Source organism: Liolophura sinensis, chromosome 5, assembly GCF_032854445.1.
Source record: "Liolophura sinensis isolate JHLJ2023 chromosome 5, CUHK_Ljap_v2, whole genome shotgun sequence".
Classification (NCBI taxonomy): Eukaryota; Metazoa; Mollusca; class Polyplacophora; order Chitonida; family Chitonidae; genus Liolophura; species Liolophura sinensis.
The window spans coordinates 16,543,413-16,571,032 of NC_088299.1; the positions used below are offsets into that span (position 1 = coordinate 16,543,413).

The 27,620-nt window shown below is 39.3% G+C and overlaps 1 protein-coding gene across 6 annotated transcripts in view; it reads left to right on the plus strand.

The window, feature by feature from the left end:
- The window catches only part of LOC135465395 (Wilms tumor protein 1-interacting protein homolog), a 48,398-nt gene extending 21,168 nt beyond the window's left edge, over positions 1-27,230 (plus strand). Inside the window, exons 2-9 of one of the 6 annotated variants that reach the window (XM_064742624.1) lie at positions 3,190-3,291; positions 12,558-12,625; positions 13,628-13,690; positions 19,317-19,447; positions 20,689-20,734; positions 21,661-21,729; positions 22,495-22,525; positions 24,856-24,993. In XM_064742624.1, coding sequence (XP_064598694.1) covers positions 3,190-3,291; positions 12,558-12,625; positions 13,628-13,690; positions 19,317-19,447; positions 20,689-20,734; positions 21,661-21,729; positions 22,495-22,512 — 497 coding nt within the window. In that variant the 3' untranslated portion in view covers positions 22,513-22,525; positions 24,856-24,993. Of the gene's footprint in view, positions 1-3,189; positions 3,292-12,557; positions 12,626-13,627; positions 13,691-19,316; positions 19,448-20,688; positions 20,741-21,660; positions 21,730-22,225; positions 22,463-22,494; positions 22,526-24,855 lie in introns of those variants that run through there. The other 5 variants (XM_064742623.1, XM_064742622.1, XM_064742621.1 and 2 more) reach the window with 5 other exon arrangements.
- Positions 27,231-27,620: the final 390 nt, after the last annotated feature.

The window sequence follows — 27,620 nt, forward strand, 5'->3', positions numbered from 1 at the left end:
GCGGTTTGTATGGATACTAAATGAACATGTACCGATATGTATTGGCCTGCTCTGAAACCCAGCATTTCACTTTTCACACCTGCCTGTAGATCCTTCATAAAGCAGACCTGTGTCATTAGATCAAATTATGGCCGTCGCATTAGGGGTAATATCATTGAATAAGTGTGGGAATGCTAAACCCTCTATTGTGTATGGTGTCCATGCACCCAGTGATAAAACCACTCATCATCGGCTTCTGATAGCCAGTCTTTTCCAGGCCTAGAGAGTGGAACAATTACTGCAAGTCAAAAACTTCACATCTTCTATGGCCCTTTTTTTTCTTTTGTTCCTTTTTGTAGAACTAGGGTTTAATTAGCCGATGTATTGTAAGTCATGAACTCTAGACTAACATTATTATTTGGGATAAAGTACACAGTGCTGTGGGACAACAAGAGGTGCCTTTGTCCCTGTTTACCATGTCTTGTTCTCAGCCTCCATCCTTTCATACAACTACATCATTGGTTGATGTTATCTACTGCTCAGCTCGGCCACATCACACAGAAAACTCCACATGTACAATGTAGGTCAGATCTGTTTTTGTGAATCATATAAATAACTTGTTAGATAGTGGTGGTTGCATACCATCTGAGTAGATGGATGGCTGTATGGTGCAGAGGAGTAGGGTCCACTCTCTTTGTGGTCGGGGGTCTTCTGAGCTAAAATTACATGGATGTCATTTGTCTGAGATAGTCCATTGAATGTGGGAAATCCCAGGATATATCCAGTGTCGCAAGTTCAGCAAACTTATCATGCAGATCTCCACGTGTACTTGCTCCATTGCAGGTATTTTCCAACTTCTCATGAAGCCCTTACAAAATTTTTACTTCCTTGTTCATGTACATTTTTTCATTTGATCGATGGTTACGGCCATACTTGTAAATCTTTCTCCTGTGCATTGGTGGCCAGTTCTTAAAGCTGAATGAAACCAAGAACAGAGGGGAAAAACAAGCAACCTTATCACTGGATAGAAAGCAATCTGAGCAAACTTCATGTAAGACCATGTAGAGCCCATCAATCATGCCAAGAATGGGATTGAACCCTCCTCTCAGGTGACCTAGGCAAACTGAAACACCTTAACCATACCTGTCATTACGACCTACATGTGTTTCATCTTACACACATTTGATCATAGGCTGTGCTACATCATAACCTGAAAGTACATTTTCAGTGTCCACCATAATGAGAACACTGTCATACTAGACATGTACAAATGGTGTGGCGTTGAGCACGTGCATGTAGATACAACAGGGCTGAATATGGTTACATGGACATTGTACAAGACATGTATTTGCCTCATAAATGAACTTTTTTGGACAAAAGCTTAGGTCGTTTACCATAGTTGGCATGGTCATACTTGTTCATCAGAAAGGTCTGTGAACATGTAGAATCTAGATTTATGTTGTTCTTTAATCCCACTAACGGTTAGACAGTCAGCTGTTAAGACATGCACATGTTGTTTTACCAATTGGAAGACAGGTAGACAGTGTTGTTGTTGTATAATGCATGCAAACACTGTGTATTTGCCCCCTGTCAGGAGTCTACCTAGATAGCCACTCAGCATTTACAGAGGGCCTCCTTCAAGTGGACTTCTGAAGTGTGATATATGCCTGGAATTCTCATACTTTTTGTAGTGGTTAAAATTGTAAATGTGCTACACCTGTCAACTGAATTGAGATACAAGTAGGTCGCCTTGGAAAGGGTCTCTTATCATTGACCTTATTCATAAGTGTCTTCATTTAAGCTACTTTTGAGCTGACATTTTTAACAGTGTATGTTTTAACAGTGTACCTTTGACAGGGGCAATTTATTTAAGGGGAGACATGTATTTATATGCATGTACAGCAAAATGACATGGAATTTTTAGGGGATATTATTTGGACTTGTTACACATAGGGCTTGTTACTTATGTGATGCATAGGACTTTAAATGTACCGATATGTGATCTTGATTTCAAAGACTTCTCACAAGGAATGCATTATTAAGTATACTCGATGTGTTTGTAAATTAAGTATATGCTACACACATGCAGGTTTCTGGTGTTGTGGCTTTTTTTTTCCCATTTGGTGCTCTTTGACTATGTTGTGTATACTTTTGTCAATTTTGTCTTGTCTGCCTATACATGGGTTTTAGTTGTCGGCTATGGTTGTTAGCGTTGCACTAGGACAAAGGGTGTAACAGAGTATTACCCCACCGTGTTGTATTAGTCAGTGTCGAAGTACTTAACCTCTGTGTTGTAAATACGAAATGTGTACATAAGAATGTAGAGCGGACGGAAGTACTTGGGCACGGTGTGCAGAGCAGGAAATCAAAACTACTGGGCATGTGATCACAACCTGTGTTTATATCCAGCGTACTGTGTCACATTGGCAATGAAGTTTGGGTTTGTGTACATGTATCTATGTTTAGTCTGAATCACATCCACTGCTGACTTTATTTGTACATGAATAATAGTTTCTGAACTTTTCGTCTGGCTCCTCGTGTCATCCTTGTGGCCAGGTTTTCTATAGGAACTGAGACTGTATTGTAGCATTTAATTCCTAATGTCTGCTGGTGCATCAGGCATTTGTGTCCTCTTATATTTTTAGAAGTGTAACCAGTGTTCTATCAACCTCTGGATTTGTACAGGAAGTCTCTGGAGTGAAAGATGGAAACTCAGTCTCAGTGTAATATCATAGGATGTATAGCTTTAATATAATGTTCATTTCTTGTATTCTTACATGAATGTTTATACTGTTCATATGTTTTGTGCATTTTTGTTCAGGTACATGTACATGTACAGACTTTCAGTGGTATTACAGTAATTTACTCCAGAATTGTGGGGTTTTTTTGTTGTTTTTATTTATTTATTTTTTTTGAAAACATGGTATTTGACTGTTGTGAGGTTCACTTAAAGGACTTCTCTTGCTTGATGTATTCCAGGCTTTAACCCGACTTATCTCCACATATGTTTATGCCATTGTTAATGATCTGCCTTTCTAGTGTGTTACAACAACAGAGAAGTCTTGACACTTTGTTTACAATAGACACCTAAATAACCTAGTAGCGGGTCAGCCGGGCTAAAACTTGTGTGTTGTGTACCTACATTGTTTTGATAGGAGTGCGATCTCTGCGCATATGACTTGCTAACATGTGGTTGTTGTGTACTTGCAGGTCAGTGCTACACGTGTGGGGAGAAGGTGACTGGGGCCAGCGAGGCCTGCCAGGCCATGGCGAATCTCTACCATACAAAGTGCTTTGTCTGTTGTTCTTGTGGTGAGTTAACTTTTCTTTTCTTCCTCCTATTCGCAAACCATAATCATCACAAAATTACTTATAAGAACTTGATCTGTTCCAGCCTGTTCTTACCTGATTATTTTCACACTTTGATGTGGCAGTGAGTTAAGGTTAGGTGTGGAACTGTTACACCCTGCAGGGTTAAGACCTAAGTTCACCTTCCCTGGACCCCCAGAAAGCAAGGCTCACTCCCTTAAGGACATCTGGTATTGTCTTACTCTACTGTTTCCAGCATCCGTTTCTTTTAGTATACAGGTATAATGCCAGATGTAAAGTGTTCCATTATGTAGAGTGATGTGAAATCTAAAGTGCTACATGTACTTCAGTCCCAAGAAAGGTCAGGCTGAAATATTAAACTGATATGAAGGCAGGGCTTTATATTCCTCTAATTTTGGCATGGTCAGTGTTGAGCACAAAGACCGAAAATTCCCCAGAATAGCAGAGATTCAGGGAAATTGGACGATAATCGACAGAGAGGCAAGCGTTTTTTTTCAACATCACAGCTCTCAATGTATTTAAAACAAAAGATGGAAATAAGCTCTTTCGTTCCTGAAAAGGCACATAGTTGTGGGCCATATTTATTTCTGCAGTGTCTTTGATAAAACACAGATTAAAAGAAACCCTGTATCCTCATGCCAATAAACCAGAACATTATTGTGACCTTTATCCTCTGACAGCAATGTTTTATTGATAATGTTGTGAACTATTACTGCATTAGTGAAGCTTAATGGAGCTGTCTTTGTTAAAATCCATGTCAATAACTTCATGTACCATCTCCTGGTTTAACTTCAGAGGAAACAGCCTAACTCTGAAGAGTTTATCGTGCTTATGTGTTGTTGTTGTACTGAGCTCGTACATTGTCGCTCTGTTTCGTCAGTCTCGGCAACTGGTGCCTTTCCCAACTATTATTCTCTACATTTGAAATCACGTGTGCTTCGTCATTCCCAACCTGTCATACAATGTACAAATTATGCTTTCAAAATACGAAAGACACAATGAAATGCTTTCAAATGACAATCAGTACGGCACATTTCTTAATTATTTAGTTGTTGATTTCTCAGATATAATATATTATTTTAAGTTGAGCTTAAGTTGGGCGGAATTTTTGGGGGCACAGCGTGATTTTGGGGGAATATAAAGGCCTAGAATATAACTAGAACTACGATTCAAAAAAAAAATGAATAATGATATGACGTGTAATATAATGTATGATATAATGATATGACGTGTAATATAATGTATGATATAATGATATGACGTGTAATATAATGTATGATATAATGATATGACGTATAATATAATGTATGATATAATGATATGACGTATAATATAATGTATGATATAATGATATGACGTGTAATATAATGTATGATATAATGATATGACGTGTAATATAATTTATGATATAATGATATGACATATAATATAATGTATGATATAATGATATGACGTATAATATAATATATGATATAATGATATGACCTATAATATAATGTATGATATAATGATATGACGTATAATATAATGTATGATATAATTATATGACGTGTAATATAATGTATGATATGATGATATGACGTGTAATATAATGTATGATATAATGATGTGACGTGTCCTCCAAAATAAAATCTTCGGCAGTTTCCGTAAAATTTTCCTGATGTGACGTCAAGATATTCCCCGTGTGACGATGAATCAGGCAGATATGACTTTGAGTAAGGCAGTTATGCTGGAATGACATCATGAGCGTTTGGATTCACATACATGGAGCTGTGAGGTTATAATGAGTTAAATACATCATTCGCCATGATAGGACTGGAAAATTGCTGATGTGGCGTTAAGCCATAATCATTCATTCCCTCTTGGGTCATTTCCAGACAATTTGTGTGATTAGATGTGAATGTATTCCTAATTGGACTAGCTCCTTTGTTCCCAGATGGATTTGTGAGAGGATATCATTTCGGAAAATTTGCGACAGTTGCAGAAAATATACGGTAAATAGAGCAGGTATTAAGAGATATAAAATATGTCTCTAAGAGGAAGTTTTTTCATTCGTTTGGCATAACCTTTTTCATTTTCTTGAAACCATTGCACCAGGACAATAATGCTGATGACATATGATCTGTATTCTCTTTTGATCCATCAGCTTTTTTGAGCATTTGCTCAGGACTCTCTGTAAGCTGATGAGCCTCAACTGGTGTGTACACATGGCTTATACGTGTAGAAATTTCATTATAAAATAAATAAATAATAAAAAAATATGCCCAGCATTCACATTCCATTAATTTGTTGGAGAACAAAGCTAATTGGCCTAGAGGATTGAGCAAAACGAGTTCTGTTATCACTGTGTTTTGCCTGCACACTTATCTGCAGGGCAGGAAGTTCTATATCTGACAGCAGTATATGTACATGTGGTCCTGTTGAAGCAGATAGACAGAGATGGTGGTCAGGTCTGCTGTCTCTCTTCACTCTCTCCACAAGACACATGCTCTTCATGAATCTTTCTCCTGTTATGAAAACTTTTGCCTTTTAGATTTTATTGATAATGCCATCAGTTCACTGCGCTTTTGTCCTTAAATTAAATTTCATGTGTTATAAATGGTTGAGTGATAGTTCTATAGGGAGGAACTCTATATTGAAGAAGCTTGTCCTTGGGCAAGTGGCGAGAAGCCCTGTATTTTGTCTGTTTTGGGGTTATCAAATGATACAAGTGATGATATCTTAATTTTCAATTTTTTGTGGTTGTGTGTGCATTTTGACAGGCCGTGTGAAACATTGTTGTTATGCATGTTCCTGTACAAGTATGTTGGTACTTGCTGTGTATCTATTGGAGCCATTAGAAGCTGATGATAGCTTAATGCTACTAAAGCAATATAGCAGCTATAGTGTTAAAATCTGTCATGTAAAATGGTTTGTAAAGGAATTTTCGATAATTCAGAATTTATACAGGTACATGCATATACACTTTTTTGTACTGTACAAACACACTGTGCACAGTGTGTTAGTGTGTTTTAGGACAGAGGTGTTTTCATTACAGATGTTGTTGTAGTAGCATCTCTACTTGGGTGAACTTTTAACCCAATTTTAATATGATCATCAGTAATTTTCAAAAATGGGGGCCTCCGTGGCTCAGTTGATTAGCACGCTAGCATAGTGTAATGACCCAGGAGTCTCTCACCAATGCGGTCGCTGTGAGTTCAAGTCCAGCTCATGCTGACTTCCTCTCCGGCCGTATGTGGGAAGGTCTGCCATCAACCTTCGGATGGTCATGGGTTTGCCGCGGGGACTGCCCGGTTTCCACATACCATAATGCTGGCCGCCGTCGTATAAGTGAAATATTCTTGAGTACGGCGTAAAACATCAATCAAATAAATAAATAAATCAAATAAATTTTCAAAAAGCTGAAAAGCCCGCCCGCTAATATAAAGTATATATCAGATGAAAGACCATTAAAAACTTGTCCATGAAAATAGTTCAATTTTTTTTTTTTTTAGATTTTTTCTAACCGAGTAAAATGGTTTTAAAACAGCAGAATCTCTAAGGTGATCTGTAATGATCCAGAGGGTATCATTAATGTTACATTCATATTATTTCCTTGAACTAGTTTGTTTAAAGGTACGTTCGGTTTGTGCATTTGTTGATCGAGTTGTGTATACATTTAAAACGATGAAATCCAAAGCTCCAAATGCACATTCTTGGGTTGAAGAAATTCTGAAACAATAATTCCAGCTATTTTAGTTGACAATTTTTAATAGGCTTTCTGCTAACATATGCTCCATGTTAGTGTTTTCTCTGCCTTTAAGGCAAAATGCATAGCAACAAAATATTTCACAGTTAAGAATGTCTTTTATATGTACGTAACATGGCCACACTTTGGTACTGCAGAATACTGTAAACATAATTACTAACACTCTCTGACTAGTCACCTTGTCATCATCAACACATAATGCTGATCTATGGCCTCCATTTTTACCTGACACCCACTTGGTAATCAACTGTTTGTGCCAGGTTTGTATGCTGGTTATCAAAGGAAGTTACCTGTCACCTGGAACAGGTTTGGTCATTCTGTATTAGACTACAAATGTACATGGACTTGCATGGTATGTGTGGATGTTATCATGATGGGGCCATCTCACTTTGATCCCAGAATACACCAGCCCAATTTTTTCACAAACCAATACAATAGAAAACTTGTTTTGTGTAATCATTATAAACGGGTCTTTGTTAGAGAGGCTGAGGGGTCAAGGGTCAGACTGAAATGGATTAGTCTATCTTGCCGACACATCCCATGCTGTCTCAGGTATACATGTAGGTGTAAATGATGTACAAGGTAAGGGAGAGAGTGGTGGTTGTATGGGGTGGGGAGATCAGTAAGATAATGACCTGTTACACCCACAACACAACAGTATGTCTCATCACACAGCCAACATGTGGCTTACACCTGTATCACTCGGTAATTTAAAGGTAACAGAAAGTCTAGAGATCCAGGTACATGTACATACTTGTGGTGTGTGTCACATGATATCGATGTAACATGGTGCATCCTGATCATTGTGCTGTTATGTTTGTCACATGGTGATATTGTGTCATACAGTGCAGCCTGATCTTTGTGCTGTTATGTTTGTCACATGGTGATATTGTGTCACATGATGATATCGTTTCGCGCAGTGCAGCCTGATCATTGTGCTGTTATGTTTGTCACATGGTGATATTGTGTCATACAGTGCAGCCTGATCATTGTGCTGTTATGTTTGTCACATGGTGATATTGTGTCACATGATGATATCGTGTCACGCAGTGCAGCCTGATCATTGTGCTGTTATGTTTGTCACATGGTGATATCGTGTCACACAGTGCAGCCTGATCATTGTGCTGTTATGTTTGTCACATGATGATATCGTGTCACACAGTGCAGCCTGATCATTGTGCTGTTATGTTTGTCACATGGTGATATCGTGTCACGCAGTGCAGCCTGATCATTGTGCTGTTATGTTTGTCACATGGTGATATCATGTCACACAGTGCAGCCTGATCATTGTGCTGTTATGTTTGTCACATGGTGATATCGTGTCACACAGTGCAGCCTGATCATTGTGCTGTTATGTTTGTCACATGGTGATATCGTGTCACACAGTGCAGCCTGATCATTGTGCTGTTATGTTTGTCACATGGTGATATCGTGTCACACAGTGCAGCCTGATCATTGTGCTGTTATGTTTGTCACATGCTGATATGGTGTCACACAGTGCAGCATGATCATTGTGCTGTTATGTTTGTCACATGATGATATGGTGTCACGCAGTGCAGCCTGATCATTGTGCTGTTATGTTTGTCACATGGTGATATCGTGTCACACAGTGCAGCCTGATCATTGTGCTGTTATGTTTGTCACATGGTGATATTGTGTCACACAGTGCAGCGTGATCATTGTGCTGTTATGTTTGTCACATGATGATATCATGTCACACAGTGCAGCCTGATCATTGTGCTGTTATGTTTGTCACATGGTGATATCGTGTCACACAGTGCACCCTGTTATATTTGTCACATGAAATACGCTACATATCCTGACAAATAGAGGCTGGTAATATATGTGGTGAAATATACTGATCAAATATATTCATATTAGAACTGGTTATATTAATGCCTTGCACCCATGGACGCATAAACATGACCGGCATCATAGAAGTGGAAAACTAAGTACAGTGTTGAGCACAGATCAAAGAAATACATTCGTGTACAGGTTTTTTCGTTCTGAGTTTAGCATGTATTCCATCAAACTAGTGTGAAATAATAGGACAAAAAACACTTTGTGCAACATGATCTTAGATTAGTAGCTTTTGGAGAATACCTGTCACATTATTTCTCAGTAGTTAGGTGAAGCCTCTCCAGATCCACATGTACATGTGCTCCATCAAAGAACAAGCAAACAGAATTTGTCTGAAACACCTCTAAACCTGACTGGTCTCAATATGATTAGTTCTGTGGTCTGTCGCTTAGCACTTGTGCAACAGCAGGATACCTGAGGTGTGTTTGTTCTCCTGCTCTATGGCTCTGTTAACATATGTACAACAGGAGGTTACCTGAGTCTACTAGCTAAGTACTGCACACTACAGCTGTGTTTGTTCTCCTGCTCTGTGGCTCTGTTAACATATGTACAACAGGAGGTTACCTGAGTCTACTAGCTAAGTACTGCACACTACAGTTGTGTTTGTTCTCCTGCTCTGTGGCTCTGTTAACATATGTACAACAGGAGGTTACCTTAGTCTACTAGCTAAGTACTGCACACTACAGTTGTGTTTGTTCTCCTGCTCTGTGGCTCTGTTAACATATGTACAACAGGAGGTTACCTTAGTCTACTAGCTAAGTACTGCACACTACAGTTGTGTTTGTTCTCCTGCTCTGTGGCTCTGTTAACATATGTACAACAGGAGGTTACCTTAGTCTACTAGCTAAGTACTGCACACTACAGTTGTGTTTGTTCTCCTGCTCTGTGGCTCTGTTAACATATGTACAACAGGAGGTTACCTTAGTCTACTAGCTAAGTACTGCACGCTACAGTTGTGTTAGTGCTCCTGCTCTGTGGCTCTGTTAACATATGTACAACAGGAGGTTACCTGAGTCTACTAGCTAAGTACTGCACACTACAGTTGTGTTTGTTCACCTGCTCTGTGGCTCTGTTAACATATGTACAACAGGAGGTTACCTGAGTCTACTAGCTAAGTACTGCACACTACAGTTGTGTTTGTTCTCCTGCTCTGTGGCTCTGTTAACATATGTACAACAGGAGGTTACCTTAGTCTACTAGCTAAGTACTGCACACTACAGTTGTGTTTGTTCTCCTGCTCTGTGGCTCTGTTAACATATGTACAACAGGAGGTTACCTGAGTCTACTAGCTAAGTACTGCACACTACAGTTGTGTTAGTGCTCCTGCTCTGCTTCTGGCTGAAGCAAGCCTGAAAAGTTCTGAATACCTGACCTTGATAAACTGAACTGATCAAATCAAATGCGAAGGCTGGCTTGTTATGGCATATTATAATTATCCACATTCCTGTCATATCTGTGGAATGTCTGATGAGTTACATAATTTACATGCATGGCTGGCCTGCATCACATGCTGTAAGCTAAGGAACCTTTTGTCAGCAGCTTGTAAAAACGTAAGCTTACTGTTGTCCAGCGGAAAATTACAATTAACTACATGTTTGTATTCCCAGAAATGATTGCTGAGAAACCTGTAGTGTTGATTGAATTGTTGTCTTCTTTCTGCATAGATGTACTGTACATGTATATTTTATACATGTGCTGATCTAACAACACAAGAACATACCTGTAGGGTTTGAATGTGAGGTGTTCATCTTACATGTACATGTACGTCGACATAAATTTGTATGAGAAAATATGGGTTGTTATCAGAACTTATCAGTCTACTCAGCATTAAATCATTTTTGAGATCTTTGTTTTGAAGGAGTTAATCACATGTGTGGGCCTGTAGTGAATGATAATGACCAGATGAGCTACTGCTACATATACAGTCTATGTGTTTAGATTCCGTAAGGCCTGTGATACTGTAATGTAGACTGTCATACAGACACACGGACACAATACCTGTGTGCGCACAGTGTATGTTTATGGTACACTTTGTGACATCTTCTGTACTAACTTCTGAATTTAGTTTTGTCAGGAGATATGACTGTTGATCTGATAAGTCAACACTTTCATTGATCCATTAACCGCAAGGTATTCTAGATACCGTAATGTATTTTAGTAAACTCAACCGATAAATTTCCATTGTCAACCCTTTGGTGACTGGAGGTTTTAAAGATGGAGCTGGGCAAAGTTTTCTGTACTGGATTTAAAGCTAATGCACCGCATTTCCTTTAGGTGACTCATAAGTAAACCTCAGAAGTAGAACAACTTATTTGCTGATTGGTAAATATCTGTGGTACCTGGCCGCAATAGGTCTAACTTTCCTCCCAGCAATTTTAAGGCAGTTAGGGTACTTATGAAGTGCATATATGCTCTGCTTATGAACAAGTGCATGTACTGTATTTGACATAAAATTTCTGTCTTTAAAAGTTACTCATTTTTCCTGATTCTTGGAGATCTGTTGATGCTAGATAGATTATTTTGATGTTATTTGGAATGTAGTAAGATATTTGTAAAACTGTAAGTTTTGGCACCAAAAGTTAATATTTGTTCAGGTTTACTGTATTCTGTCTAAAAATTCGAGTTGAGGGGTGAATTATTAGGGCATGTACAAATAATTTGGGGCACATTGGGCTCCAGAGTGTGTTCACTCAGCCATGGCCTCATGGGTCAGGCTGTTGTCTGGAGGGGAGGGTAGAACCCTGTGTAGTCAGGCTCATGTCAAGTTGCTCTCTAGCTGAAGCATACATCTCCTATCTATAGCAAATATACCTGACCTATTGCTGATGTAGGTAAATGGGCATCAGATAAGACACATGTTAATATATGACTTTCTCTGGGAAGCTTGTTTAACTGATTTCATCTCTTGCACACATGTGATTGTGCAAGTTTATGCGCATGTATATTCATGATTGTGGAAGATTCTGTTGATATTGTTTTCAAACATCTGTCTTTTGTATTACAGTACATGTACATGTAAATTTAGATTTAGGAGATTTTTAAAGAATGTATTATGAAGTACAGTATTTACGTGTTAAATTCCAATGCCTTCTGAGAACCTATACATGTATTCAGATCCATGTAAAGGCTTTCTTATCACCTGTAAATGTGCAACATGTACAGTGTTTGGTTTGTCATGGAACTAGCCAGGCACTGTGTAACCTGTATAGATCTAGTATTGTCATTAAGAGGCTCCATGATGGACTTACTGAAGGAGTTCTTTTATCTTCTGGAGACTCCTTGTGTTAAGATTATCATGTATAGCCCCAGTAAGTAAGTGAAATATGTACATTTTGGCTATTTTGGAAGTGTAATTGATTAAGCTATCTAAATAGACATTTTCCAAAATTCAAACCCTGCCTGCCTTTTTGTGACGTACTTCGTATCTTACAGTTATTTTATTCCTCTTCAAAATTTGGCAAATTTTGACATGTCACCTTTAAGTGAAATATGTTTTGTGTTTTTGCTTACACATATAATTCATTGAACCTAATGTATTATAGGAGACAAGCACTTTCTTTCAGGTAATGGATTACAAATCATGTCTGAGGCAGCTCAACTCTTATATGCATTACATGTATTATGTGCTTTATCTTTCCAGGGCGGACGTTGCGAGGAAAGGCTTTTTACAATGTTCATGGGAAGGTTTACTGTGAAGAAGATTATTTGGTAAATACATAGGTGTTGTGTATGCTTCTCCCCTGCCTGTTTGTATACGTGTCTGCATGTGTTTCTGTTTCACATGACCTATGAGGTCATGGGTTCAAATCCAGCTTTCACTGTTTCAGTTCCACTTACTGCTTCAGTAAGTCGGTACCTGGCGAAGGGATGTGGTATATATGTCAGGGGGAAATTATAAGTACATATGTAAGAATGCAGCAGAACTTCAAAGGCAGGTGAAATGTGGCAAGAGAGGCTTGTTTTATGAATGTTGAGCCAGTGAAGGCCATTATTAATACACAGTGTAAGTTGCTAAGAGCCTGGTATCACATAAGCTGAATGATGGTTCAACTATGCATATACACTTTTTTCAACCAATGTTGAGACCTGTATTACCTTGAAGCAAAACCGGCACTCTGACATCTTTTATCAAATTCTTTTCCCATTTTCTGCAAGATTTGTGCAATCCGATATGTGATCTGTCTTTTACATGTATCTGGATATAAACCTTGGTTATTGGTTTACCAATATGTATGTACGTGAATGTTGTTGGTAATGGATCATTTCCTGTTGTTTCTTTTTGACATAAAGATTACCGTTATTATACTGGTGAGAAGCAGCCTTATATTTCAGGCCATAGTTGTAGGTCTGTTGTGAGATTTTCTTTCATAAATAGAGTGTAACAAATACACTGTAATGTATCATTGACTTAAAATACTACGTGTGACTTCTGTCGAATGCTTATAAAGTAAAAACACCGGGCGGGGGTAGCGGCCGGAGGAATGGTGTACTTTCTCAGACGGATTAACCACAACTCTCAGGTCCTTGATCATGGTTACATTAAGCTCTTACTGTTTCGGCTAATTTCAAGTCAGAAAGTTTGTCAGGTATGTGCTGAAGGCTAGTGGTTTATTCCGGGCACTTTGGTTTCATCCACTCGTAAACCTGACCACCATTGTATAGATTGTCAATGAGTCCAGTCAAATAAATACATAACTTCTGTTGTTTCAGTACTCTGGTTTCCAGCAGACGGCAGAGAAGTGTGTGGTGTGCGGACATCTGATCATGGAGATGGTGAGTTACTGCCTCTACCTAACCATAGTACTCTAATTTGGGATTTACATGTAAAATTTCTTGGTCTAGAGGTACTGAGGATGGCGCCTTAACTTCACCAAGACCACCCTGGGTTTTAAACCTACGACTTCAAGAGTGAGATTCTTAGTTGCCAGCACTTGATCTGAACTGTCTGAACCCTGTGGTCAAGAGGTAGGTTACCAGAAATATGGGTGCTGCTTGACCAATACACTTTACAGACAAGATGCATTACATACAAGCCTGTAAATGAGCAGGAGGACAAGGACTATGTCCTCCAGGCCTCGGGATCATCAAGCGTTTTTAGACTTTAGTCAAATCTTCAAATCACTTTAAATTTGTTATTTCTTACGTATCAAGGTCAAAATAGGTAACATAAATTTTGGGTAAGTTATTGTTAAACAAATTTCAGCTAAAATAATGGAAAAGAACTTACGAAGTTAAATAACTGTAAGTTTGGCTTAAGTTTAAGATCACTTCGTGATGCCAGGGCACGAAGTAGTATTTTGACAGAGATCAACTCTTTGGTACTGCAAAGAATGGCCATGTAAATATATGCAGTACATAACTTTGTGACCAAAATGCCAACCCCCAGAGACAACTGGTGGTAGAAGAGGCAGTTGTTCACCATCAAACCCATCATCAAACTGAAGTGCTTTATGTTTGCCATCTTGTTCCTGGTCCTCATTCCAGAGCATTCAGGTTACATTTAGTCACATGTATCCATATATATGTATACTCCAACATTCCTCGTTACCCAACATCCTCACAGTGACTTAGCCAGAAAAAAGGCTGACTCAACACACCCCAAAAAGTTGTGTGAAAAATTGGAAGTTTTGTTTGTTTTTGATTTGTCTTCCGGATCATGGTTCCACGACACTATAATAAACTTGTATGTATTGTAATAAGTCTTTCTCCAAGGAGTGCTCCTGATAGCATGGCATGTTTGTAAACAGACATCTTTGTTATTGTTTACTTCCGTGTAAACAGTATGTAATGAGTGTCATAAACTACAGTGTTTGAATCTGCTTCCTTCGTACTCTCAGTGTTGTCGATGGATGACTATACAAAGCCTAGGGGGAGCAGCTACAGCTAGTTCCCTAGCCTTGAGTCATTTCCTGGCCACTTCTGTCAAAACCACATTCTCCCCTGGAATAAAAAAAATATGAATATATATTATCAGTACAAAAAAACCCAAGCAACTGGTGTTATGGTATGAATCAAGCCTATGACACGTGTCACAATTTTAGATTTTTCAATCCTAAACATTCCGCTTGAGGAGACAATTAGAATGACGTTACTATGGTTTTTTGGACTGGTTCGTCCTAAGGGAGTGTTCCTTTGTCATTGCAATGTTCTGGGTTTTGTCACATTTTGTATATCTTTTTTTCACACTCTCTCTCTCTTTAGTATTCTTTTGTTTCTGTGCTGTACTAGAAATTATTGAGTGACACGCCCCATTTATTTAGTGACATTTACGCCCAACCGTTTGCCACAAATTGAACTTGTCATCAGAGAAAGTTGACAGACCCAGTGCTGATTTAATCTGATGAAAACTTGAATTAACAGGTCAAAGAGTAGACAATTTCATTTGCTTCTTGAGTCCAGAACAACCAAGCCTAAGGCACTTTCAAATCTAGTAATAGATTTATAATATGTGTGAATGGGAGTCTTTTGATTTATGATGAAGGATTGGTGAAAATTTTTTTGTAATACATCTGTAATTAAAAGTTAGTTGAGGTTCCTCAGTTTTGGCTTATTTATAGAGCAGGTGTTCTTTTTTGTAGAGGAAATTGTTGTGGTATTTTTTTGTTGTTAAAGCCCATTAGTTCAGTTGCTGTACCAAATATATGTAGCTACCCATGACCATCAATAACTTTGTGTGCTGCAGCAATCCTAGTAGACAATACTATTACTCCTCCCCAGGGGCTGCTAGGTGTGGAGGTGCCCTTGTCTATTTCTCTGTTCATCGACAATTACTCTGAAATGCAATTATGATATGTCCACAAAATTATAGGGACATTTTCCAGTAACAACATGGACTCGCCTTGCCATAAGAGGACACAGTATTTACACACGCACACTGAATGACTCGTCTTCATGGTCATTATTTATAAGTACAACTTAAAACTCAAACATGTTAAATGTATACTACATTCATACTGGATATCTTTTACAAACCTATGGTACACATATCTTGTTTATTTGTTTGTTTTGTGGATTAATGTCACTGTCAGCAATATTGCGCTCATTTTACCTACAGTTTACAGTGAAACATGTTTGAGCTGTGAATGCAATAAGTAAATCTAACTGTTACTCAGATAAGAGTTTGTAATGAATCAGTTTTATGATTCATAATTCATACACAGCAATCACTGTCATATATTTTGACAGATGTGATGTGTAAGATGTTTTAAAAGGTTAAGTAATTAAGTGTGGAGCTTCAGGCAAAGGCTGCTCTAAATTCTGAGAAGTGAAGGAAGATAACATTTGTTCAGGTTATGAGTGAATGTTTGGTGTAAATAGTTTAGGGAAGATTAGCAGAAATGGGTACATGTACATCCCCAGTATGTATATGTATCCTCGTGCCCCTGGGTGCGTGGTGAGAAAGGGAAGGACAGTAGCATTAGGTTCTGAGTGAACATTTGGTGTAAATAGTGTAGGGGAGCTTACATCCCCAGTATGTATATGTATCCTCGTGCCCCTCGGTGCGTGGTGAGAAAGGGAAGGACAGTAGCATTGGTTCTGGGGTGAACATTTGGTGTAAATAGTGTAGGGGAGCTTACATCCCCAGTATGTATATGTATCCTCGTGCCCCTGGGTGCGTGGTGAGAAAGGGAAGGACAGTAGCATTGGTTCTGAGTGAACATTTGGTGTAAATAGTGTAGGGAAGCTTACATCCCCAGTATGTATATGTATCCTCGTGCCCCTGGGTGCGTGGTGAGAAAGGGAAGGACAGTAGCATTGGTTCTGAGTGAACATTTGGTGTAAATAGTGTAGGGAAGCTTACATCCCCAGTATGTATATGTATCCTCGTGCCCCTGGGTGCGTGGTGAGAAAGGGAAGGACAGTAGCATTGGTTCTGAGTGAACATTTGGTGTAAATAGTGTAGGGAAGCTTACATCCCCAGTATGTATATGTATCCTCGTGCCCCTGGGTGCGTGGTGAGAAAGGGAAGGACAGTAGCATTAGGTTCTGAGTGAACATTTGGTGTAAATAGTGTAGGGAAGCTTACATCCCCAGTATGTATATGTATCCTCGTGCCCCTCGGTGCGTGGTGAGAAAGGGAAGGACAGTAGCATTGGTTCTGGGGTGAACATTTGGTGTAAATAGTGTAGGGAAGCTTACATCCCCAGTATGTATATGTATCCTCGTGCCCCTGGGTGCGTGGTGAGAAAGGGAAGGACAGTAGCATTGGTTCTGAGTGAACATTTGGTGTAAATAGTGTAGGGAAGCTTACATCCCCAGTATGTATATGTATCCTCGTGCCCCTGGGTGCGTGGTGAGAAAGGGAAGGACAGTAGCATTGGTTCTGAGTGAACATTTGGTGTAAATAGTGTAGGGGAGCTTACATCCCCAGTATGTATATGTATCCTCGTGCCCCTCGGTGCGTGGTGAGAAAGGGAAGGACAGTAGCATTGGTTCTGGGGTGAACATTTGGTGTAAATAGTGTAGGGAAGCTTACATCCCCAGTATGTATATGTATCCTCGTGCCCCTGGGTGCGTGGTGAGAAAGGGAAGGACAGTAGCATTGGTTCTGGGGTGAACATTTGGTGTAAATAGTGTAGGGGAGCTTACATCCCCAGTATGTATATGTATCCTCGTGCCCCTGGGTGCGTGGTGAGAAAGGGAAGGACAGTAGCATTAGGTTCTGAGTGAACATTTGGTGTAAATAGTGTAGGGGAGCTTACATCCCCAGTATGTATATGTATCCTCGTGCCCCTCGGTGCGTGGTGAGAAAGGGAAGGACAGTAGCATTGGTTCTGGGGTGAACATTTGGTGTAAATAGTGTAGGGAAGCTTACATCCCCAGTATGTATATGTATCCTCGTGCCCCTGGGTGTGTGGTGAGAAAGGGAAGGACAGTAGCATTAGGTTCTGAGTGAACATTTGGTGTAAATAGTGTAGGGAAGCTTACATCCCCAGTATGTATATGTATCCTCGTGCCCCTGGGTGCGTGGTGAGAAAGGGAAGGACAGTAGCATTGGTTCTGGGGTGAACATTTGGTGTAAATAGTGTAGGGAAGCTTACATCCCCAGTATGTATATGTATCCTCGTGCCCCTGGGTGCGTGGTGAGAAAGGGAAGGACAGTAGCATTGGTTCTGAGTGAACATTTGGTGTAAATAGTGTAGGGAAGCTTACATCCCCAGTATGTATATGTATCCTCGTGCCCCTGGGTGCTTTGTGTTACATTCTGCTCAGACTCTCAAACCTTGAAGCTCAGCTCACAGCGTGTTTGTCACCCAGAAATAATATATTCTCACTAGCCTTAGGGGAACTTTTTCATGCAGTTCGCTGTTGTAAGAAAGATAATCTGTTTAATTGAAAACATGCAAATGTGGGGCCCCAAGGCATTGTACCTGTAGACAAAAAATGAAGTCCGCCAACTCCTGCAGGCTTGGGTGAACTTGGTACACATAACTTAATTTCTCGTCACGCCATGAACCAGTGAGCTTACTTTATAGAAACAGTGTGCATCCAGGCTAGAATCTTGAGGCTAGTCTGGGGTACCAGGTGATGTGATTTATATTGTGTGTGTTAAAGCAGCTTGGTACAATATACCTAGCCCATAAAAGACTGCACCGGCTTGACATGATTTTTAGAAGAAAAACTGTGATTTTAAAGATACTGAAAGTTGATATTTCAGCATGTACATAGAAATTAGGACTTCTCAACAACATTTTTGGTTAGCTCAGAAATAATCATGTGTACATCTACCTTGTCATGTAGTTTTGAAAATAGGCTGCTGTATACATGTTGTGTTGGAATAGGCTGCTGTATACATGTAGTGTTGAAATAGGCTGCTGTATACATATGGTGTTGAAATAGGCTGCTGTATACATATGGTGTTGAAATAGGCTGCTGTATACATGTGTTGAAATAGGCTGCTGTATACATGTTGTGTTGAAATTGGCTACTGTATATATGTTGTGTTGAAATAGGCTGCTGTACACGTGTTGAAATAGGCTGCTGTATAATGTAGTATTTAAATAAGCTGCTCTGTGCATGTAGTGTTGCAGCCAAAATGGTGTCAGTTTTATCAAATTTTGATACAGCAACCATGAGTTGTATTCAGATAATTGTCCAATTTTCCTGAGGTGTTCATTTAGTCACACTTGACTGCATTTCACTATATATCTATCACTAGCTGACTTACTGAATGGTTGATTGATGTTTAATGCTTACTCCAGAATATTTCTCTTCAACACATAATGATCATTAGTTTTAACAATTGAGTAAAGCTGATTGGCTGGTGTTAAGACCCACTTTCCCACTTATGACACTCACATATTATTTCCCTAATGAGTTAGCCAGGTGATGTAGAACATCATGAACACCACAGATAGGGTACAGCCTCTTTAATGAAAACGTTTATTGACTGTTTCAGATTCTGCAGGCAATGGGCAAGTCATATCACCCGGGCTGTTTTCGGTGTTGTGTTTGTAATGAATGTCTGGATGGTGTCCCCTTCACCATAGATGTGGATAACAAGATTTACTGTGTGGCTGATTACCACAGGTGAGTCTAAGCTGAGTGTTACTGGCTAGCAAGATTTCAAACCCAGAACCTGCAAAACAGTGAATTGGCATAACTCTAAGGAAGTTCTTTTCTCTTCTGTAAGAATTATACAGGGATTACAGCTTTCTGAAGAAGAAAGTGTTGACCAAGACAATATGTTATGATTTGACAAAAAATGTTTATTAATATGTATATTTTATTCAAATTAGTTAAAACTTTAGCTGAAGAAATTGCATATATCTCTGATATTTATTTATTTGATTGGTGTTTTCTGCTGTACTCAAGAATATTTTAGCATTATTGTCTGACTAAACCTGTGACCATCCCCAGGTTGCTGACAGACCTTCCCATGTACCCTGTTCTCTGATTGATGAAGATCTATAACTCAGTCAAAAATGAACTATGCAGGAAAACCTTAATAACTGTACCTGTAATTGATGCTGAAGTATTACTTTAACAATTGCCATGAGTGGCAATAGTTTACATGTTGATATCAAACTAAATTAACCTGGCTCGTTTGTTTTTCACCCTGCATGGTATCAGGCTTGTGTAAGTACTTACTTTACTCAGATGTTCTTCACATGTTGTCATGTTGTCTTTTTGAACCATTTTTTTTCTTGTCAGTTGACATTCTAGAAAAAGACTATACTTGTGGCTTTAGCAAGCATTGAACGTGATTTCTCTCTCATATTTAAAACAGTGATGCTTTTATCATGCTGTAACATAAATACCAGATACCTTTTTGTTATAGGATATTGTACTGTCCTGTGCAGCATTTATAGCGCATATCTTCACTAGGTTTCGGCCCAGCATGTACTTGAATATAAAAGCAAGTAAATCAGAAAGAAAAAAGAAACATATTAGGCATGAAGTTTCTTCATGAGGCACATTCAGTGATGTAGGCATGTATGAAAGACCAGTTTTATGGTCCAGTTCTGTGATCTCAGAGTTGTAATTACTGGTAACTGTCTATTATTGTGTAGTATGTGATGTCCATGTACATGTTTGTGTCGTGGACTGTATTGCTATTCCATGTTTACTTTTGATTTCTTGTGGGTCACCTTTTGCTTTTTTTTCTGGGACAAGCATAATATTCACTTTTTTCACATCATACTAATAATGCCGTTTAATGTCATGAACTTAATATTTGTTGACAGTTTGTGTGTGGTATTTGATAAATTTTGCTCATGGTCCTGGTGTACTGGAACTTTCACTTCTGTTTTGTTTTTTTCTCCTTGCAGAGTCTATGCTCCCAAGTGTGCGGCCTGCGGTCAAGCTATTACTCCGGTAGAGGTAATTTCTGACTCTCCCGCCAGATAAAGAGAGGCACTCAAGTCTTCTATCTCTAAATTCTCCCTAATCCAACCCCATGTATATACCTTGACACTGGCTATAGTCACCTGCACGGTTGTAGCAGATGTTGTCATGACCAAGCATCCTTATGTCCTCCTCAGGTCACGACTGGTACTAACATTTCTGTACCCAGCTGCCTTTTTATGCATGGTTATATATGTGTAGTTACGGTTCAGCTATTTTGTACCCATGTATTTATTTGGCCCATTTTCCCCACCGTTTTTTAGTTGAATTATTCAGGTTACTCTTCAACTCTTTATTTCTGTGGTGAACACATTTGTCCACATTTATGTGTATCTTATTTGAGCCTTGTGATATTATTTCTTATCAACACTGCTTACAATGCTGTAACCAGTTTATGTACTTAACCTGTCCCCTCACTGCCCCCCACAGCAACTCTGCTTGCTCATTTTTTGCCTGAGGATTGTTGTATACCGTTGTTGTCCTTGTGTTAAATGTGTAATATCAAACTGTGGTGCTGGTGCTTATCCCCCTTATTTTGCATGTAATTGTTAACGCCACAACAGAGCTGAGGTTTCTAGAGAAGCTTAAAAAAAAAGACATAAAGAAAGAAAAAATAGGATTCTCTGATAATACTTAATAATTTACTCTCATTCATTAACTCCTGAAATGTCGCTTTAAATACTTGACACAGTTATTGTACTATTGCATGAAGGCACTTTTAAAAGACTCAATTTTATGATAGTGTCAAAACAATCTGATGTATACTGTTTGGCATGACCGCCCAGGTTTAGTGACAAGCATGGAAGGTGGTTAACTACACCTGACAAAACCTCAGCTCTGTTGGTACGTGGAGCTACAGTTCAGCACTACAGAGTTGTCTCCCTTGTCTCTTGCAGGGTACAGAGGAAACCGTTCGCGTGGTGTCGATGGACAAGGACTTCCATGTGGATTGTTATCATTGTGAGGTAAGGGCAGGTAACTCCACATGTGCTAATACAGATTATGTGGGACATGAAGTATTTTTGTATTCTGTAATGAAACTAGCTGTAGTGCACCCAGGTGATATGAGTGATAAAGTTTCTCGAGGTTTAAAAAAAGGTATTGTATAGGGTGACATTATTCTGCTTATCATTTAAATGGTTATACCTTCCAAAGTTATTCCCTGTCATTGGATTGGTTTTGTATACTTTATTCCACATATCTGCTACAATGGGGAACACAATTATAAATATACATGAATCGGAAACCCAACTATAAACCCAAGCTTAAAGTACAAGTAAACTTCAAAAATATGCCCTAAAGGATATTTTAACCCTGTTTCAAATGTTAGGCAGGGATGAAGATTGTTAAGTTGAATTATACTTTGATTCAGATAGTGCCATTCTTTCTACTTAAAGTACAAATAGCACAGATAAGCTAGATTTGTTTTAAGAAATGTGCCTTGTGGAAATGTTCACCTAGGGCTGAGGGGAGCATGCATGCCCACAGCTTACAGGGCAGGGGTGTACACAGACATGGCTGGCAACTGTGGTTTGGTCAAGGACAACTAAAGTACTCGTTGTTGTAATGTCAGTGCTCTGTGCTTCTCCACTCACCTTTATATAAACAACAAAGTGGAATTCATAAACAAAGTAGGGCAGCCATCCAGGGGGAGATAACCCACAGCTAATACTAACACCTTTGTCTGTTTGGGTAAACCTATGGTGTTGTCTTTTCTTTTGCCTTGGCAGATAGTGGGAAAAAGATGAGAGTAAGATCCAGGTTAATACAAATCCTTGTATGTTTTGCGGAGCTCTGATTGTGCAGGGTTTACTTCACGCATGGGCTATACACGATTGTCCTAGACTGCTATCTGACTTGAGGCATGGAAGAATACACTAACTGCTCAGGGAACATTCCATTCTTAACTACAGATGGGCCTGGCTTGCTATATGCTTTATTTTGGCTTCAATTAATTTACATTTCTGTTTTCAGTTTGATTCTTATCTCCTTTTCCTGGCATGTTATTTGAACATGTTTGAAGGAATTAACTAATTTAGACTTCTGTTTTTTTTTGTTTTTTGTTTTTTTTTCTTCATTGATTCATTGGTTTATTTCATGCCCATCTTAAAGTAAAAGATTGCTTATACTCATGATATGAGTACATGTTTATATTTGTCGAATCAAGTAATTGACCTCTTATACAATTGCTACAAGGCAATAACCAAGAGACCTGTTACAAATTTTAAAACTTTTGGTGGGATGATAAAGGTCAGTGAATTTACTATGGCGTTTTTCACTTCTGGTTGAAGGATCACCATTGCTGGTACTATACGTTGGGAACTTTTCAACAGATGTATCTTAGTTGTTCTGTTTGGTGGAAGAGGACACTGTAGAGATAAGACTTAATTGGACCTGTCCTGCCCTGCTCTTTTTAATGAGATTGGGTGTGTTCCACTTCAATCTGTCTAATTTTCTGTGTATGTACATTCCAGAGATATAGTTCCTTGTACATATAATTTTCATTGATTCTGTCATTTTAAACACCTAAATTAATAGTAAATTTATACCGGTATTTAAAAAAACTAATACAATTACTGGTGATTAGTAAGCTTCAAGTACATGTATGGATGCTGGTTATTGGAACTACATCAAATTACAAACCGTAACATCTGTAGTCTTTGGTGGTATGCTGGTAGCATTACCAGCGTACAGTTGCCATGGTAGTTATAAGCAGGCAGTGCCACAAGGCAATAGTGAGATGAGCTTCGTATGAGTTAGACAAGCATATGCTGTCACCAGGCAGTCTGCTCACAAATAGTAGTGCATCTGTCAGACGCTTCAAGTCTTGATTTATAGGCCTAAAGAAACACCTGCTCTTAGCCTGTTCACTGAACCCTCCGTGACTAGAGAGGTCAAACCTTGGAGCCTGTCAGAATCATCGTTTCAGTACATAAATGAATGAAGGAGTGGACTTCACTCTCCTAAATATGGGAGCAAGATTTTGATAGGCTAGGAGGAGATATTTCTTCAGGTCTACTTTATAGTGACGCGTCAGTACAGGCAGATGATAATAGGTCTGACGTATTGCATTTCACTTAAAGTTTCCTCTGTGACTGTTATTCTCCATTCTTTTGATTCTCAGAAGGTGTTTTCAGGTTTGTTTAGAAGGTAAAATGATACATTTCTATCATAGTGGAAGTTTCAGCACCAAGAGAAATATTTCATGACATTTTTTGTGCCTTTGGGTTAATTGTAAGAGCAAACAGAGTAGCTTACATTACTGAGATGTCAGGATTTAGTGCGATTCTGAACAAAGCTTTATCTGATTAACCACTGGTCAGTAGTTTATGGTCATGCCGTGATGGTTGATATTGACACACACATACGCTTCTGCCAGCAAGTCCTAATGTTATATCTGGCTAAATCATGCATACGGAATCTTACTGCACTGTTGTTGCTACGCTAGCTTTGTAACGGATGTGTCCATCAAGTCCCCTCAGTACAGAGTGCCCCAGAGTCCCAGCATTTAGCGGCTGCTGTGAAATACCATGGCTGTCCACAGCTCCTTTAGTGCAGCCGTATTTGTAAGGATTTTTGTGGACCAGCTGAAACCCCTGTAACAGATGTCTTGCGAAAAAAAATGTTGACACTGATTCAATTTGAATTGTTCATGTAGACAGCTATAATGCATGGAAAAATAAATTTGTCTAATCCAGACTGCACATCTAACAAAGAACACTGCATGTCATACATGTACATCCTGACAACATTATTCGTCTCACTCTGTTTGAGGGGAAATTGTCAACTAAGAATATTCCAACATTTAATCGTAAACCTTTGTTTTGTTGCATTTAAATTTAACAAACAAATGTGTCTGTGGCATATCACAGGCAGATCTACATCTTCAAAGTAGGAGCTACATACTATCATGGGCTACATATTCAGTTTAAACTAGAAAGGATATGTTACAATTTATGATGCATAAATGACTGAAATGTAGAAAGAGAAAGGAGAATTTGTCATTGATGTGTATGTTCCATTTCCGTCTATACTTTTTTCCTGCATGTGTTTTGGGATTAGACTGATGATGTTTTTGTTGTATTTGTCAGGACTGTGGCCTACAGCTGACAGATGAGCCAGACAAACGCTGCTATCCTCTTGACAACCACCTGCTCTGCCACCGCTGCCACATCAAGGAGCTCAACAGACAGTTTCCTAATGAGCAGTTTTACCTGGACCCCATGACGTACAACATCCAGAGTCGCAGTGACAGCACAAGGAATTCTGGCCCAACCCACGTGGCCCTGGCCTCTCTGCATGGCCCATACATTCCCCCAGCCTCCTCCTCTTACGACCATCCCCAGCAGACTCAGCCCCTCGGCCACCCCAATGGGAACGGGGTGGCATCCCCGGATCATGAGGCAGGGTACAACTCTCAGCTGTACAATCACAGCCCCTACATGACACCCTCAGGGGCCACACTGCCACGCTATCAGATCACGGACTTATAGCAATGACAGTCAAGGCTTAGGCATCCAGCTCCACCCCCTCAGGGTCCTGAGCCTTAACTGGTCACCGTAGTGCTCCATGTCTGTCTCATGAAGGCCCACCTCCATACCCCAACCTTTGGCCCTCGTGGAGTTCTGCCTCCATACCCCAAGCCCTGCCTATCGTGGAGGTCCGCCTCCATACCCCAAGCCCTGCCTGTCGTGGAGGTCCGCCTCCATACCCCAAGCCCTGCCCATCATGGAGGTCTTCCTCCATATGCCAAGCCCTGTTCCTCATGAAGGTCTGCCTCTGTACCCCAAGTAATACCCCATCCCAGTTCCCAGCTGCGCTGTAGGTGGGGATGTTTTCATATATCCATTGTACATTAGCTTTCATATGCCATCCCCAAGGGAAGCCAAACCAGTTATAATGCCATTTATTATGCCTTGATCAGCATTTTATACTACAATGCCTGCTAACATGGTTGTCGCATTACTGTCCTTATTTAATGTCGAGTATTTCAGTAATCTTTGAGTCTTGTGTATAGATATGACACGTCATCTTTCTGATTGTGATTTGTCTGGTGAGGAATTTTGTTTTTGAGAAACTCTCACCGTTGTTTATGTACAGTGAGAAATTCTCACTTATGTCTGTTGAGAAATTATCAAGGTAGTATATGGATATCAGCTTGCTCTGCATCTGTATTCAACAAGTGTAAATTGGTGTACCTCATGAGAATATAGTTTTTGGCTTTGAATGTCAGTGACATATTCTTGTTATTTTGATTGGTGGAAAAGAAATTATGTGATAATAAGCCATTGGCAGTGAAACATGAAACATTAAAACATTTGTACAAATTTATGTACATCATTGTTTTCATGTATTTGATGAGTTACAGTATACTGTATATTTTTACCCTAGCTAAGGATTGAAACCTCAAGGGGACCTCCTTGACCAGCACACCAACGTGGGAATGACCCAGGAGCCTCTCACCAATGCGGTCGCTGTGAGTTCCTGATGGCTTTCTCCCCGGCCGTACGTGGGAAGGTTTGCCAGCAACCTGAGGATGGTCATGGGTTTCTGTCGGGCTCTGCCCATTTTCCTCCTGCCATAATGCCAGCCGCCATCGTATAAGTGAAATATTCTTGAGTACAGCGTAAAACACCAATCAAATAGATAAACCTCAACTTTGTTGAAAATAAATTTATTAGATTAGATTTGGATGAATGTTAGCACTAGCCAGGCATTCGTCATATGATCTGTCTTATCTTCCTGCCAGTGTACAGGATTATTGCGTTGTTTCGTAATGTGCTTTGCTGTGAATGTCTGAGGAGTTGACCGCTATTACTGAGCTATACCTAATGAATTATGTTTCATTCAGTTAAAACTGTAAAGCTAAAAAATTTTTTTTTGCGATTGGCTGATAAATTGTAGTGCCTTAACATACATTTCACATTTTGTCTTCTCTGGTTTTCACCTGGTAACTGTTTAGCAGATTCTCTGCAGTTTTGACAGCATGTTTTTAATAGAATGGTTTTATACTCTCATGTAGACAGTTTTTATTCATGCACTGGGCTGGATTCTCCAGATATTTTGATCAAGATTTAATATTTTGTCTTGTTTTATACACATATCCCTATATTTGTTCAAAGATCTGAAAAAAGATGCCTGTGTAGTGTATTGATCAAAATCTGTCCAAGTCAACACTCGGCTTGGGTTGCTTATTTCTTGTGCTATTTCTTGGTAATGTAACTTAATACTCAGTTCAGTAATATTGTTGGATTATTCATGCAGTTTACATGTACATGAGCAGCTTTCCTCTGATGATATTTATATCTTCAGTTAGGCTCTGAACTACATGAATGGTGGCTTTTCTAAATATACTTGTGAAAGAATGGATTGACTGTTAATGCATGGCATCGTGATCATTGGGGACAAGAGATGTGATAGTTATATACATACTGTATGTGTGTGTATAAATATATATATATGTATATCGATGTGTAAGTGTGAAAGAGAATTTTACCTGTCAGTACTCTGTGCTTGAATGGGGTAACACTGACTCACCTGTGTGTATGTATATATGTCCAGGTACATCCAGGTGGCGTTCAGTGTAAATGTACAGTTACAGGTTAGCAGTTTGTGTCTAATGTAAATAGAGGGCCTATAGAACATGTAATATAGTAGAGATGTGTATCTCCATAATAATCTAATTATTTACCTATAACTAAGCATTTGTGTCTGATAACGTCCACTGTGACCATTCTGTGAGGGTTACTGTGCTGAGGGAAGCTTTCTGGATTTGTACTGCATGTGTACCAGTATGGCAGTACAAATAACTTGCAGCCTTCCAACTTACTTAGGGTACATATTGCTATATTATATA